Here is a 12,680-nt window from a genome sequence, read left to right as displayed (position 1 = left end):
ATGTGAAAAGAGAGCATTTTGAAGTTATTTAACACTTGATGAACATGTCTGCTTGGTTAAGACGGAGCTTGATTGTCTTGTTTGGGAGTGGTGTTCTTCAGCTTGACAGCTTGCAGAGTTGAACCTTGTAAGAGTATCATTGTCAAGGCTTTCATTCGCCTCTGTTCAGTTATTCTTGAAAGAAATAATCACTCTTAAAATGTAAAAAAAAAATCACAGATGCGTGACATTTCCTTGGTCAGTGGAAGAGTAAGCATTTTGTCTGGTTGATCAGAACATCAGGAGTCAATCTTCAATGTGCAGAAATCAGTCTTGGAGCATGTTCTTCCTCCAAAGTCAGTCCAGGTTGACTTCCATCTTCAAATTATGTAAGAGTGTGTCTAGGCACAAGTGTTGCATTAAGATCGGCACTGCGGTTGCGCAGTTAAGTAATTAACCTCAATGCACCTATTCATCCTGAATTAATGTTTAAAAAGGCAAGCAAGATTGTTAACACAGAGCACAGATGCATTTAAACACTACTGAACACACACACTCACACACAGAGTTTGCAAACACAGTACATAAGAGACGGAGGTGGACACATCATTACTGCCTGCTGATACCTGTAGGTCATAGAGATGAGATTAAAAGATCAATACGTTCTTTTGTCTACAAAACATACAGTAAGACTAAAGTACAATATAACGTGATTCATTTTGCTGTTATGTAGCATTCTATTCAGTGGCCACACACTTTCTGTGTTAACTCTCAAACCACTGGAAAAGTCATCCGCTCATCAAATGACTTTGTTCAGTGACAGTGCTTCCCATGCAGCAGTTAATGCAGCGCCAGTAATCTTACCACTAACTGTCTCCACGATCAATGGGCCTTGCCGTGCACGGCCTGAACGCTTGCCAGCTGCTGAAGGCTCGCCGCCGTCTGCACCCTCACCATTTTCAGCAGATTCATCACAGCCTGCCGCTGGCCCCATGCCATTATCACCACTGGCGCCTCTCGCTTCTGTGTGTTTTGCTTTTTTCAGTTTTAGGGGATATCATCGTAATTACCATCAATCCAATATTTCTCATTTGTTGGTTGATATGCCTTACAAATAACATTAATGAAAACAGTAACAGTAACAGTTAAAATGCCAACATGGAGCAGAAAAACAAGATCAGGAGCAACAACACCAATAACAAACATTAACTTCAATACAGAAGAAGAGGGTCATGGAAAAGGTGGTATACAAGATGGAGTCCATAATGGTGTCATTGTCAAGTGACTTAATTAACCTTAAAGGCCTTGTGGATTGTTTTTATAATTATGACTGTTTTGCTGTTAAGAGTCACTTGTTACATGGGTACATGATGTCATAAATACTCTAGAAAATAGTTTACCACAAGAAATAACACCAACGACAAAAGTGCTGATACTTAACTTTAAAGGAAATGGCCACTCTAGAATCTACAATCACACTCACACTCATCACACAATCTAACTGACCACGGTGAGAAATGATTTTATAAAAGTTGAGTAAATTATGTCTTTTCAAGTTAATTTTGCATGTTGCGGCTTCATGGCACTTGGATTTCGACGGACGAGCCGTTCTGACGTTTTTGAAATGCATTAGCGGAGTTTTATTACGTTTTCAAAATGTGGGTTCCATGCACTTCAAGTGTAGCTGTTATTCCGGCTAGCTGTTATCCTTCGATACCCCGAACAAGTTTTATGGATTAAAAAACTACACTGGACTTCTTGTCGGCATGAGGGTTAGTAAGTGCTGTCTATATTTTCATTCTAAAGTGGCCATTTCCTTTAATAGTTTTAAATACAAGTGCAGTAGTTTATGATATAATTGATTAGTCTTGTATGAACAGGCACCTTTTGTGTTCTCAACTTGAATACATCTGTAGTAAAGTCATCTTTTCCATTTTGAACCCTCTGACATAACACACTTGCACATAAATAAAACAAGGTTTTTATAACAACAAAGAGACAAACATCTCGATGAACGTGAAGGCAAAGCACACATAAAACACAAAAAACACAAATATAGAACATATCTATATTTATTTCAAGTAAAAAAAAAAAAAAAAAAGAGGATGAAGCAGATTTTAGCATAGCATATATGCTATATTGCCTTGCTTCTTGGCAGCGACACACAAACAAACAAAGACATCGACATGTAAAATGATTTATTAATCAATGTAGGGTAAATAATTGATTAATAAATTATTGATACATTCAACAGATAGGTAATAATGAATACTTAAAGCCCACGGTTTTCAGTTCTTTGGACCGAAAACCGTGTGAGGCATTAAATTTCCCAGCACACATAAATATTACACTGCACTGTATTTTTTGATGTAGGCTCTAAAGCTACAAGAGTTCTCAAGAATTACATTTAACATAAATCCTAACCCATGTTATCATCTTAAACATCCCGAGATGAAGTAGATTCAGTCACTGAGGCTTGATAAAACCTTTCTGAAATAGGTCTTAAAACTCACCCAGGCCACCTGAAGCTTTTAGCTAATTGCATGATCTGGCAAAGCAGAGCAGCGTAGAGCTTTGCAAATTGTCAGTGTCGGCTGTTGAATTTGTTCAGTGTTATATACAACCCTGATAAGTTGGGACGATGCGATGATTGGAAATCCTTATGGACCTATATTCAACTGAACACAGTACAAAGACAAGATATTTAACTTTCAGACTGATAAACTTTATTGTTTTTGTAAATATGCACTCATTCTGAATTTAAGGCCTGCAACATGCTCCAAAAATTTTGGGGCAGGGGCAGCAAAAGACTGGAATGCTTAAAAAACACCGGTTTGAAATATTTCACGGATAAACAGGTAATTACTAGCAGGTGATAGGATCATGATTGGGCTTGAAGGGTGCAGTTGTTTACAACCAAGGATGGCGTGACGTCCAACACTTTGTGAAAAACTGTGAGCGCAAATGGTCAAACAGTTTAAGAACGTCTCTTAACACCCAACTGCAAGCAATTTAGAGATTCATCCATCTATAATCCAAATTATCATCAAAAGATTCAGTGAATGTAGAGAAATCTGAGCTGAAAACCAGTATCGAATGCCTGTGACCTTGTATCTCTCAGGCAGCACTGCAATGAAAATCAACATGATTGTGTAAAGGATGTCAATGAAAAGTCATTGTCAGTAAACACATTTCATCGCTGCACCTACAAATGCAAGTTAAGACTCTACCATGAAAAGTGAAAGCCGTATATCAACAACATCCAGAAATGCAGCTGACTTCTCTGGGCTCAAAGTGAGCTGTGGTCTGATATGGTTGTTTTTGGAAATCATCACGTGTCCTCCAGGCTAAAGAGGAAAAGGACCATTCAGACTGTTACCACTTTAAAGTTTTAAAGCCAGCATCTGTGATGATGGTGGTGTGTTAGTGCCAGTGGCATCACGGGTAACATCTGTGAAGGCACCATTAATGGTGAAAGGTACATTGAGGATTTGGAGCAACAAATACAGTCATCCAGATGACGTCTTTTTCAGGGACGTCCCTGTTTTCTCCAGCAAGACAATGCCAAGCCGTTTTGCATGTTGTACAACAGCGTGAATTTGTAGTAAAAAAGTGTGGGCACTAGACCAGTGGTTCCTAACTAGTCCAGCCACAGGGTCCAGATTTCTCCAGTTGAACATATTCAGTGTCATACTTGTGTTTGTCAAGTAGCTGTCTGTTAGTCACTCACTTGACAGAAGAAAACAGCACTTCAGAATAAAAGCTCTGTGTTTCAGAAATTCTCTGTACTTCAAATAAAGTGTGTTTTTTATAAACTTGACATGTTTGGGTGTCACTTTCGGTCTATTCAGAATGGACCTGCCACCCACTTTTGGACCATGACTCACCAGTTGGGAATCACTGTACTAAACTGACCTGCCTTCACTCTCGACCTGTCTCCTATTGAACATGTGATGTGTGTTATTGAACACAAAATAAGATCACAGAGACACCAGACTGTTGAGCAACTGAATTAAGAACGGGGAAGAAGTTCACTTTCAAAATTTTAACAATTTGTGTCCTCAGTTCCCACATGGTTACTGAGTGTGGATAGAAGAAAGTGATGTAACACAGTGATAAATATAATCCTCACCCAACTTTTTTAACATGTTGCAGACATCGAATTCAGAACAAGAATATATTTAGAAAAAAAAAGAAAGTTAATCAGTTTAAACATTTAGTACTTTGTCTTTGTACTTTATTCAGCTGAATATAGGTCCAAAATGTAAATCATTGCATTCTGTTTTTTTAACGACGTTCTACACAGTGTCCCAAATGTATTAAATCAGGGCTGTACATTGATTGTTAATGCAGCTGCATTGATGTTAGGAGGTGTTAAGGACTTTCTACAGTCGTGATGTTAAACTTATTTTCATTCCCAAATGACTTTAATAGTCAATAAAATGTCTACAGCATGCAGGCTTTGGCATCTCTTACCACCAACAGCTTCTTCACCCTCCACATCTTTCTTTATGAGATGTTTTCCTCTTTTGCGAGATTTTTTGCCTTGTTGATTTGCGGTTTCCTCATCAATATTATCTCCTATTAGTGATAATAAGTATCAGCTTCATAAAGAATGCATGTTATCATCGTTGACCTAATGATCACTTGAGTCTGACTAACATAGATTTGATGCTGGAATTCATTCTGAGCAAAATCATTAGTTTCTTTTTTTTAAAAATAATTTGTTTCAAAGAGTTTTATAAAGGTATTGCTGATTAAAGATAAATGTTTTTAAGATATAAAAGAAAATTAAACTTTTGTTAAGAATCTAAAAGTTAATGAAAAAGACAAACAACAGTAACATAATAAACATCAAGACATTTGTAGAATGTAGACAAAAGAAATAAAGAGGAGACTAATGGCAAAACAAAAAATGTCAACAACAAAATACAAATACTTCTGTTAATAAAATATAAAATCATGTTTCTGAAATTAAAGAAGATGTTTGTATCACATCCTGGTGACCATTAGAAGAATCAGGGACACACTGTGGGGGCAATATTTGTCACATCTCTCAGCACAGATTTCAGAATAAATTAATTTCTTACCTGTCACTGTATCTGGAACAAGTGGACCATCCCTTGCACGCTTCTTGCGTTTCCCGCCTTCTCCACCCTCTCCGCCTTCTCCATCTCCCTCTCCTCCTTCTCCACCTTCACCACCTCCAGCTCCACCCCCAGCTCCTCCTCCAGCTCCACCTCCTCCTCCACCTACACCACCGGCACCATCTGCACCACCGGCACCGGCTCCGCCACTGGCACCACCGGCACCAGCTCCGCCACCTGCACCACCGGCACCAGCTCCGCCACCTGCACCACCGGCACCATCTCCGCCACCTGCGCCACCGGCACCATCTCCACCACCTGCACCAGCTCCGCCGCCTGCGCCACCACCTGCGCCAATGCCTGCACCACCACCTGCACCACCAGCACCAGCTCCGGTGCCTTCACCACCACCCGCACCAACTCTCATGCCAGCAGCACCACCTGCACCACCAGCACCTGCTCCCATGCCTGTGCCACCCCCTGCGCCACCACCTGCACCACCAGCACCTGCTCCCATGCCTGCACCACCACCTGCGCCACCAGCACCTGCACCACCAGCACCTGCTCCCATGCCAGCAGCACCCCCTGCACCACCAGCACCAGCTCCCACACCAGCGGCACCCCCTGCACCACCAGCACCAGCTCCGACGCCAGCAGCACCTCCTGCACCACCGGCACCTCCTGCACCACCAGCACCCACTTTACCATTCGCAGCACCAGCTCCTTTTTTCATGGCTTTATTTGCGGCGGCTTCCTTGTCAGCTGCTTCCTTTTTAGCCTTTGCAGCAGCCCTAGCTGCAGCTTGAGCGGCAGCTTTTTCTTCTTCTGCTGCCTTTTTAGCCGCCTCAGCCTCGGCTCTGGCAGCTGCCTCTGCTGCTTCTCTCTCTGCTTGAGCTTTCTTGGCAATTTCCAGTTTTTCCTGCATTTCTTTCTGATATTTTTCCTGCTGTTCCTTAGCAATTCTTATCAGCTCTTCATCATTGCTGCTTCCAGCCACAGTAGTTTTGCGGGCTGCCTTCTTGCCCTTGTTGGCAGGATCTTTGTCAGCTGTAAAAGAAAATATGTCAAATGTTTGTATAATTTTTGTATCATATTTGTATTTCTATGTATTCAGGGGAGGCATGAAGAGAAAACGTAGGAAGAGAATGATTTTCTCACAGTCAACTATAAGCCAGGCATTGCAGGATTTGATTCCAGCTACAGCAGCATAGATACCGGCGTCCAGAGGCATACAGTCCCGCACAATCATCTTGTGGATTAGCTTATCTTCAGATACAGTAATTTCATATTTCTCATTATTTGGCAGCTGAGAGTTTTTGAACATCCATGAGAGCTCATTCATTGGTGCAGTCAGGACACATTGAAAGAGGGCGTCCTCTCGTTCTGCTGCTTTAACCTCTTGTATTTTGACCGCAAAGTCAACATTAGGTACTGTGTGGTTACAGAAAGACACAAAATAGAAAAGAGAAACAGAGGGATTACTTAATTGTATCAATCTATGCCATGTATTTCCAAAAATGCTTTTTCTGCACAGGTTCACATTGGCCTGTCTCATTGTATGCCATTAATTCAAAATAACAGTAATCATTGGACTGAATTTACGTAAATCTAATCCAATTTAAACCACTGGATTCAGAACATACCTTTGAAATCTGTTGAGAATACATTGACGCCCTCAACATCCACTGAGTAGAGTCCAGCATCATCTGAACCCAGATTTTTAATTGTGAACACGTATTTCTTTCCGACTTGTTTCAAACTATGCTTCTGCGACTCGCTTTCTTCTATCGAGAATGGAACCATGACGCCATCCTGCAGAATTTATGGGACATGTTACCATTTTAACATAGATAATAAAATGCAGTAAGATAGTACCGGTGGTTAACGACCCTCACCTTGTACAGGAAAATTTTGCTGGTAGGATCTTTGAGGTCCATGTCCAACTCAATTGTTGCACAGTCGTTGTCTTTGACCTCAATATGTTTCAGTGTACTGATGTGCGTCACAAACTACGGTAGAGATAGAGATTTTAAAAACCTACACAATTATAATAAACATTTAATGAGTGTGCTCATAGTGCAAGATGGACACCAAACAAATACTCTTAGGAATAAAGGTTCTGATAAAGAAGAAATAAAGGTTTGTCCCCAGAGAACCCTTTTTGGTTCCTCGTATAACCTTTTATAGAGGTGCCACCTGGAACCCTGTCAGAGGATCCAACCTAGAATCCACTGTAAAGGATTTTACCTAGAACCCACCCGGGGAGCTTTACAGAGAAACTTTTATATTCCACCAATCATGACTTAGTTTAACTGTTTAGCCTGGGGCCAAGGGAACCATGACCAGCATCCTTTGGCTTCATGAGGTTCCTAAGGGGCTGTGGTTGATGTGGTCTATGGAACAACCATAGTCTTAAGTATTTTAATGGCACCGTGGATCTAAACCAGGCTGCAGTTGGACACTATCTCTCATTAACCAATAAACATATTGTATGTTCAATACAGGTACGCAATTAACTATTGTATGGCATGAAATAATGGTAAACATATCAGCTATGGCAGAACACAAGTGGCATTAAGTAATTCGGGGGATTCCAGATACATCTACACCTAAAAATACCATTTAAGGCATAGGTAAACATTTAAATATTTGAGGGTGAGGATCTTTTAACACCCATGCTTTTAACAGTCATGAAAGAACTCTTTCTTTCAAAAAATCGTTCTTTGGATGAAATGGGTTCTTAATGTATCCCTTAGTCTCGAGAACCAAAGAATCCCTTAAGAGCACTGGCTTAAAGAAGCTAAGGTCATTCATACTCGATGTTCGCGATATATATTCATTCCATACATCACATATTGGACAAGCCGCGATACATCAACACCCCTAGTTCTGGGTAGAATTGGGGTTGGGTATTCTTTTTAATACTGATTCTAAAACAGCACTTTTAAAATGGTACTGGTGCCTAAACAGTGCCTGAACTGATACTTTAAAAGCATCAGTTCAGGCTATGCTCACATTCTGGCACTGAAATCTGTATAGTAATTTGGTCCAGTAACCAGCTGTAGGTAGAACCTCAGCCCTTTAGGAAGAACCATTTTGGAACCCATATTTCTTAAGACCAGTTCAGACCAACGATTTGCGACAAGACAAAACCATTTTAGAACGTTGCAGAGAAAAGTTGCAGCAGTGTGAACTGGCCGGTCTAAGCTCGACTCAAGCCGGCTGATGGTGTCACCTGCAACTCAGCTGGTCAAATCGCCGGCGGCTGGTTCTAGAACGTAAAGCACGTCGCCAGTCAGCTTGTAGTGAAGACTGCTGGTCAAGTCAAAATGTCCACAGACAGCGTGTTCACTTGCTGCAGCAGGTGCTCTGTCCCTGCCGAGCACCCCCCCCCCCCCATGCATACACTCCATCTAATGCTTGTTTTGTTCATGTTTTTCACCGTTTCATCACTACTATAAATGCAACTGTAGCCAGTATCTCACTGTCACTATCGTCATTCATATTCTAAGAAGCTACAAATTATATTCAGCCACAAAATCAGCCTGAAAATCTGGAAATCACAACGGAAGTACAGAGTTGTTGCACCATCTCATCTAGTTGCATTGCTGTGAACCGGCAGGGTTTAAGAGCGTTGCAGAACGGCACATTGCAACTCGTCTCATCGCAAATCTTTGCTCTGAACTGATCTTTAGATCTTTAGACTACGAAAACAATGAGTGCCATTAGTAGATGTTTGGTAGAACTTGTTAATGATAGATTTAAAGAATAATCAAAATGCCATATACCTCGGCAATCTCTTCCTCTCTCTCTTTCTTCATTTCATTCAGTTTCTTTAGCATGTAGCGGAAGTCTGTGATACCGTACTCGGCACAGATCCGCTCGTAGTCTTTCTTGTCCGCGCTAAGGAGAATTTCCCAGACCTTCTCCATTGGCTCCATCGGCTTTTCCTCACGTGTTCCATCAACGTTACTGCAGAGAGATAATTATCATCAAGCCCCACACACCAATGGCATAAAAAGGTAAATGTCAACAACAACAACAAATACCATAACAGTTTATTTTAACAGACAAACAGCTATGTTTACAATGTTTCACTCACCGTTTCTTGAGCCTTTTTCTTAATTCCCCTGCGTCTGGGGAGCGATAACAAAAACCATCAGTCCATTTCTGAATGTACTTTGTCTTTCACAATATTATTTAAAGAGAACAGTTTCCAATTAACTATATTGACACTGTACACATTTATATTTATAGTAAAGCCCCGTAAGAGTAGCTTTGGTTATAATTAAATAAAACTGTATTTTCAGATTAATGGCTAATAGAGAAGAGTATCCTATCTGTTGTCAGCTCACAGAGTATCCCTTCATGCCCAAATAATCTTCATATCCTCACACTTGGAACTGTGTTGAATGTAACACAGCAGATACCACTGAAGTTGTAATCAACATTACAATCTGTTATACAGAAGTTGAAAAAGCTCCCAGTGTTTCCGCAGGTAATGTTCCGTCATCAGTAACAGTAGTTATTGGATGTATCTTCAGTTGTATACGAGTAGGGTACGAGTACGAGAACTGCACAAAGCGGAAGAAGGACTGAGACTGCGCCTGCCCGAGGATGAGAGATGTGACCAAATTACCATAGGTAATAAAAATGCAGTGCAGTGACGATGTCGACATTTCATACCACAGACGTTTATAACATGGACCTGCCAATGTGCATTCAACTCGTGCTGGACCCGCTCATATGAGTCAGTCTTCCTGTCACTCGGTAGAGAATCCAGTCTGATCATACAGCCTGGTAAGACCATTCTGATGATGTGAGCTCAATACTCTGTCTGCTCTGGGTCTCTGGGGAGACCCAGACCCAGTCACCAGTGGACCCAGTTGATAAATCAGCCTTATGGCAAATCCAGTCGCAAGAACGGAGAATATGTCTTTTCTCCAAGAGCTCTGCGAGTGCATATTCTTGTACTTGTTTAACTGTTGTAACTGACTCTATTTCTGCAATACCTTCACTTATCGCTGTATTTACTCGACTAACATGAGCATTAGCTCTTGTTGCTTTGTGAGCCGCCATAACAGCCCTGCATGCGGCCTGCATTTTATGTCATCAACTGCAAAGCAGTGCCAGATTAGCTTCTTTAGTTGTCCACTACGGTGCAGATTCCTGATTGGCCTTGATTGGATTTTAATTTTAATTTCTGGATGTGAGGCAGGGCAGCACAGAGTCCAGCGAAACAGAATGTTAAGGTCACATCAACAGGATGATCCTGTCAGGCTACAGACCATACACTTCACTGATAAACTAGAGAATTACAGCAGTAACATTCATGATGTGCATAGCCATAACACATGTGGTAAACCGCCACACTTCTGTGAAGCATCATTTTTTTTACTGTAGTAAGAGAAAAAATCCATTCTGTCACAGCCTTAGTTCTGTTCCTACCCTTTAACATGATTCTTGTTGCTGATGGTCACATTTTTTAGTCAATTTCTGAGAGAGCCATTAATGTGTCAAGTGACAGCACACAGTGGCACTGCGCTGGTATGACAGATGCACCCTGACAAGCAGATTTTTCCCAGTAATTCCAATTAATGAATAAAATGTCATGTTGCCATGGAAACAAATGGGTTGGTTGTAGCACAGAGAAACTGAGCTGCTATTTCATTCCAAGTATTGATAGTTTGGATGAAAACCATCAACCTCTATTCATCTTTGTACTCAGCTGGTTGCCCTATTCCCTGAAAGTGGCATTTTTAAAAATGTGATAAATTTGATTTTAAGTGCAGAGGTAGTTTGTCTGCTACTGAGTGCTATTTGTGTCTGACAGGGGCAAGCACAGTGTATATTAGCTCCTTTTTTGTGATGACTTTGGCCTTAAAATTGTGAGCCTGGACAGCCACAAACTGAGATTTGCACATCTCTTTAGATAAAACTTTGAGGGTCAGCTGTTTCAAACCTTACCTTCTGCCTGTGTCTTCTGGAGTTCCTTGGTCTTAGAGAATCCAACTGCAGACAAACAATTACTTAAATTTCCATCATCCATTTGTCACAATTCAATACAAATGTGCCAACTTAGAGGATATATAATGCAACTATTATTTAACAGATTTGTGAAACACAGTGATTCAAAGAATAATAAGGATCGTACCCGAAATGACATTCAAGACAACTGTGCAAACAGCCCTTCCATATTCATTTGTTGCAAAACACTTGTAGGTGTCAGCATCCTCTGGAGCGACCTTAGGGAACTAATAACATGCAAACAAAGTTAATGGCAGTTTTATTGTCACTGAAGGCAGTTTCTGTCTCAAGACATTGTCACTTTACATTTCTGGTGTATGAATATTCACTCCGTCTCCCATTTACTTCTTGTGAAGCCCAAACAACCGATTGCTGATCAGTGCTTATTTGTTATCTGCATCAGGAGCCATATTCATAGACACTCTAAGAGAGCTCTTAACTAAGCCTAAACTTTTTTAGTAACGAGTCCTAGCTTAGGAGTGATTTAGGAATGTTCTCAGAGTAAGGAAGGGACAGAAACTTTTATCTAAGTGAGGAGGTGTGGTTGGCCCTGTTGCTAGGTATGACACATTCTTTTAACAGATGTGATTGGTTGTCACAGACACGCCCTTTTGTGAGCCTACAAGGTGTGGACACCCAGTGAAAATAAAATGAACTGTGTCGTCACTGTTAGTGTGATCACTCTGCTGATGGACGGTTTTGATAGACCCAAGTCATCACTGCTGCATTTTACCATTTTTATTGTGATCATTTTATTTCTAGCTTTATATCATTATTGCGTTGGGTGGGAAATCAATCAACCACAAATATTATCTCTGCACGATCTAATCTGTACGTTTCATTTACTCACTATCATCCAGCGATGGAGAATATTTCCATGACCTCTTTGTCTTTCTGCCATTTTCTCCTCTGCTTAAGAAGCTCTTAAGCTTTTTAAAAGTCCTCCTCCCTGCTCATAACTGTTTTTCACCTTCGGAGGTCTAAGATGCTCTGTGAATAACTTTTATCTCTATCAAGGACCTAGTCTTAATTTAAGGGGAAATTCTTATCCGAAGAATTTTCTTAGAATTTTATCAATAGGAGAAACTCTTAGCACTAGGAGGCTTTGTGAATATGACCGCAGAGTCGTAATGTCCTTTTTAGCTGCTGAGTGTGGGTGAATTGTGTTGAACAGAAACATAAAGTGACAATGCCTTTAGAGTTTGTTGTAGATCGTCATTATTTATACCTCAACTGCTACAGACAGCTTACCTCAATGGTATGTTCTTGAGATGCCTCGTCATACTTTTGCATGCACACGTCAGGGTGATAATGTATTTCTCCGTTTGCTCTGCTCCATGTTACAGTAGGTGTCGGCTCGCCCACTACTTTGGCTTTAAAGACTGCGAATTTACCTGGAATGAAATGAAACGAAGATTTCTTAATTAGTGGCAAATCATTCATTTATACATTTTCAGTAAAGATGACAGAGACATGGCATTTTACCTACATGCAAACAAAAGATTTTTGTTGTTATTGTTTTGCTTGGTACTTTAGGGTAAGATGCTCTTAAAAGGTGTTTCACAACTTGTAGACATGCGCTCCACT

At 40.7% G+C, this 12,680-nt stretch overlaps 1 protein-coding gene across 3 annotated transcripts in view; it reads right to left on the bottom strand.

The window, feature by feature from the left end:
• Window positions 1-12,680, bottom strand: part of igfn1.1 (immunoglobulin like and fibronectin type III domain containing 1, tandem duplicate 1) — a 36,129-nt gene that overhangs the window by 8,993 nt on the left and 14,456 nt on the right. The window contains exons 4-15 of one of the 3 annotated variants that reach the window (XM_049600034.1): window positions 12,345-12,487; window positions 11,221-11,320; window positions 11,034-11,078; window positions 9,169-9,202; window positions 8,855-9,038; window positions 6,962-7,075; window positions 6,710-6,878; window positions 6,225-6,497; window positions 5,574-6,113; window positions 5,070-5,522; window positions 4,456-4,560; window positions 844-1,014 (exon numbers count right to left, since the gene is read on the bottom strand). In XM_049600034.1, coding sequence (XP_049455991.1) covers window positions 844-1,014; window positions 4,456-4,560; window positions 5,070-5,522; window positions 5,574-6,113; window positions 6,225-6,497; window positions 6,710-6,878; window positions 6,962-7,075; window positions 8,855-9,038; window positions 9,169-9,202; window positions 11,034-11,078; window positions 11,221-11,320; window positions 12,345-12,487 — 2,331 coding nt within the window. Of the gene's footprint in view, window positions 1-843; window positions 1,015-4,455; window positions 4,561-5,069; window positions 6,114-6,224; window positions 6,498-6,709; window positions 6,879-6,961; window positions 7,076-8,854; window positions 9,039-9,168; window positions 9,203-11,033; window positions 11,079-11,220; window positions 11,321-12,344; window positions 12,488-12,680 lie in introns of all 3 variants that reach the window. The other 2 variants (XM_049599332.1, XM_049600830.1) reach the window with 2 other exon arrangements.

The sequence above is a fragment of the Epinephelus fuscoguttatus genome, linkage group LG1 (genome assembly GCF_011397635.1).
Source record: "Epinephelus fuscoguttatus linkage group LG1, E.fuscoguttatus.final_Chr_v1".
Taxonomy (NCBI): domain Eukaryota; kingdom Metazoa; phylum Chordata; class Actinopteri; order Perciformes; family Serranidae; genus Epinephelus; species Epinephelus fuscoguttatus.
The sequence above is the reverse complement of the archived record's forward strand: the minus strand, read 5'-3'. Positions and strand labels throughout refer to the sequence as shown.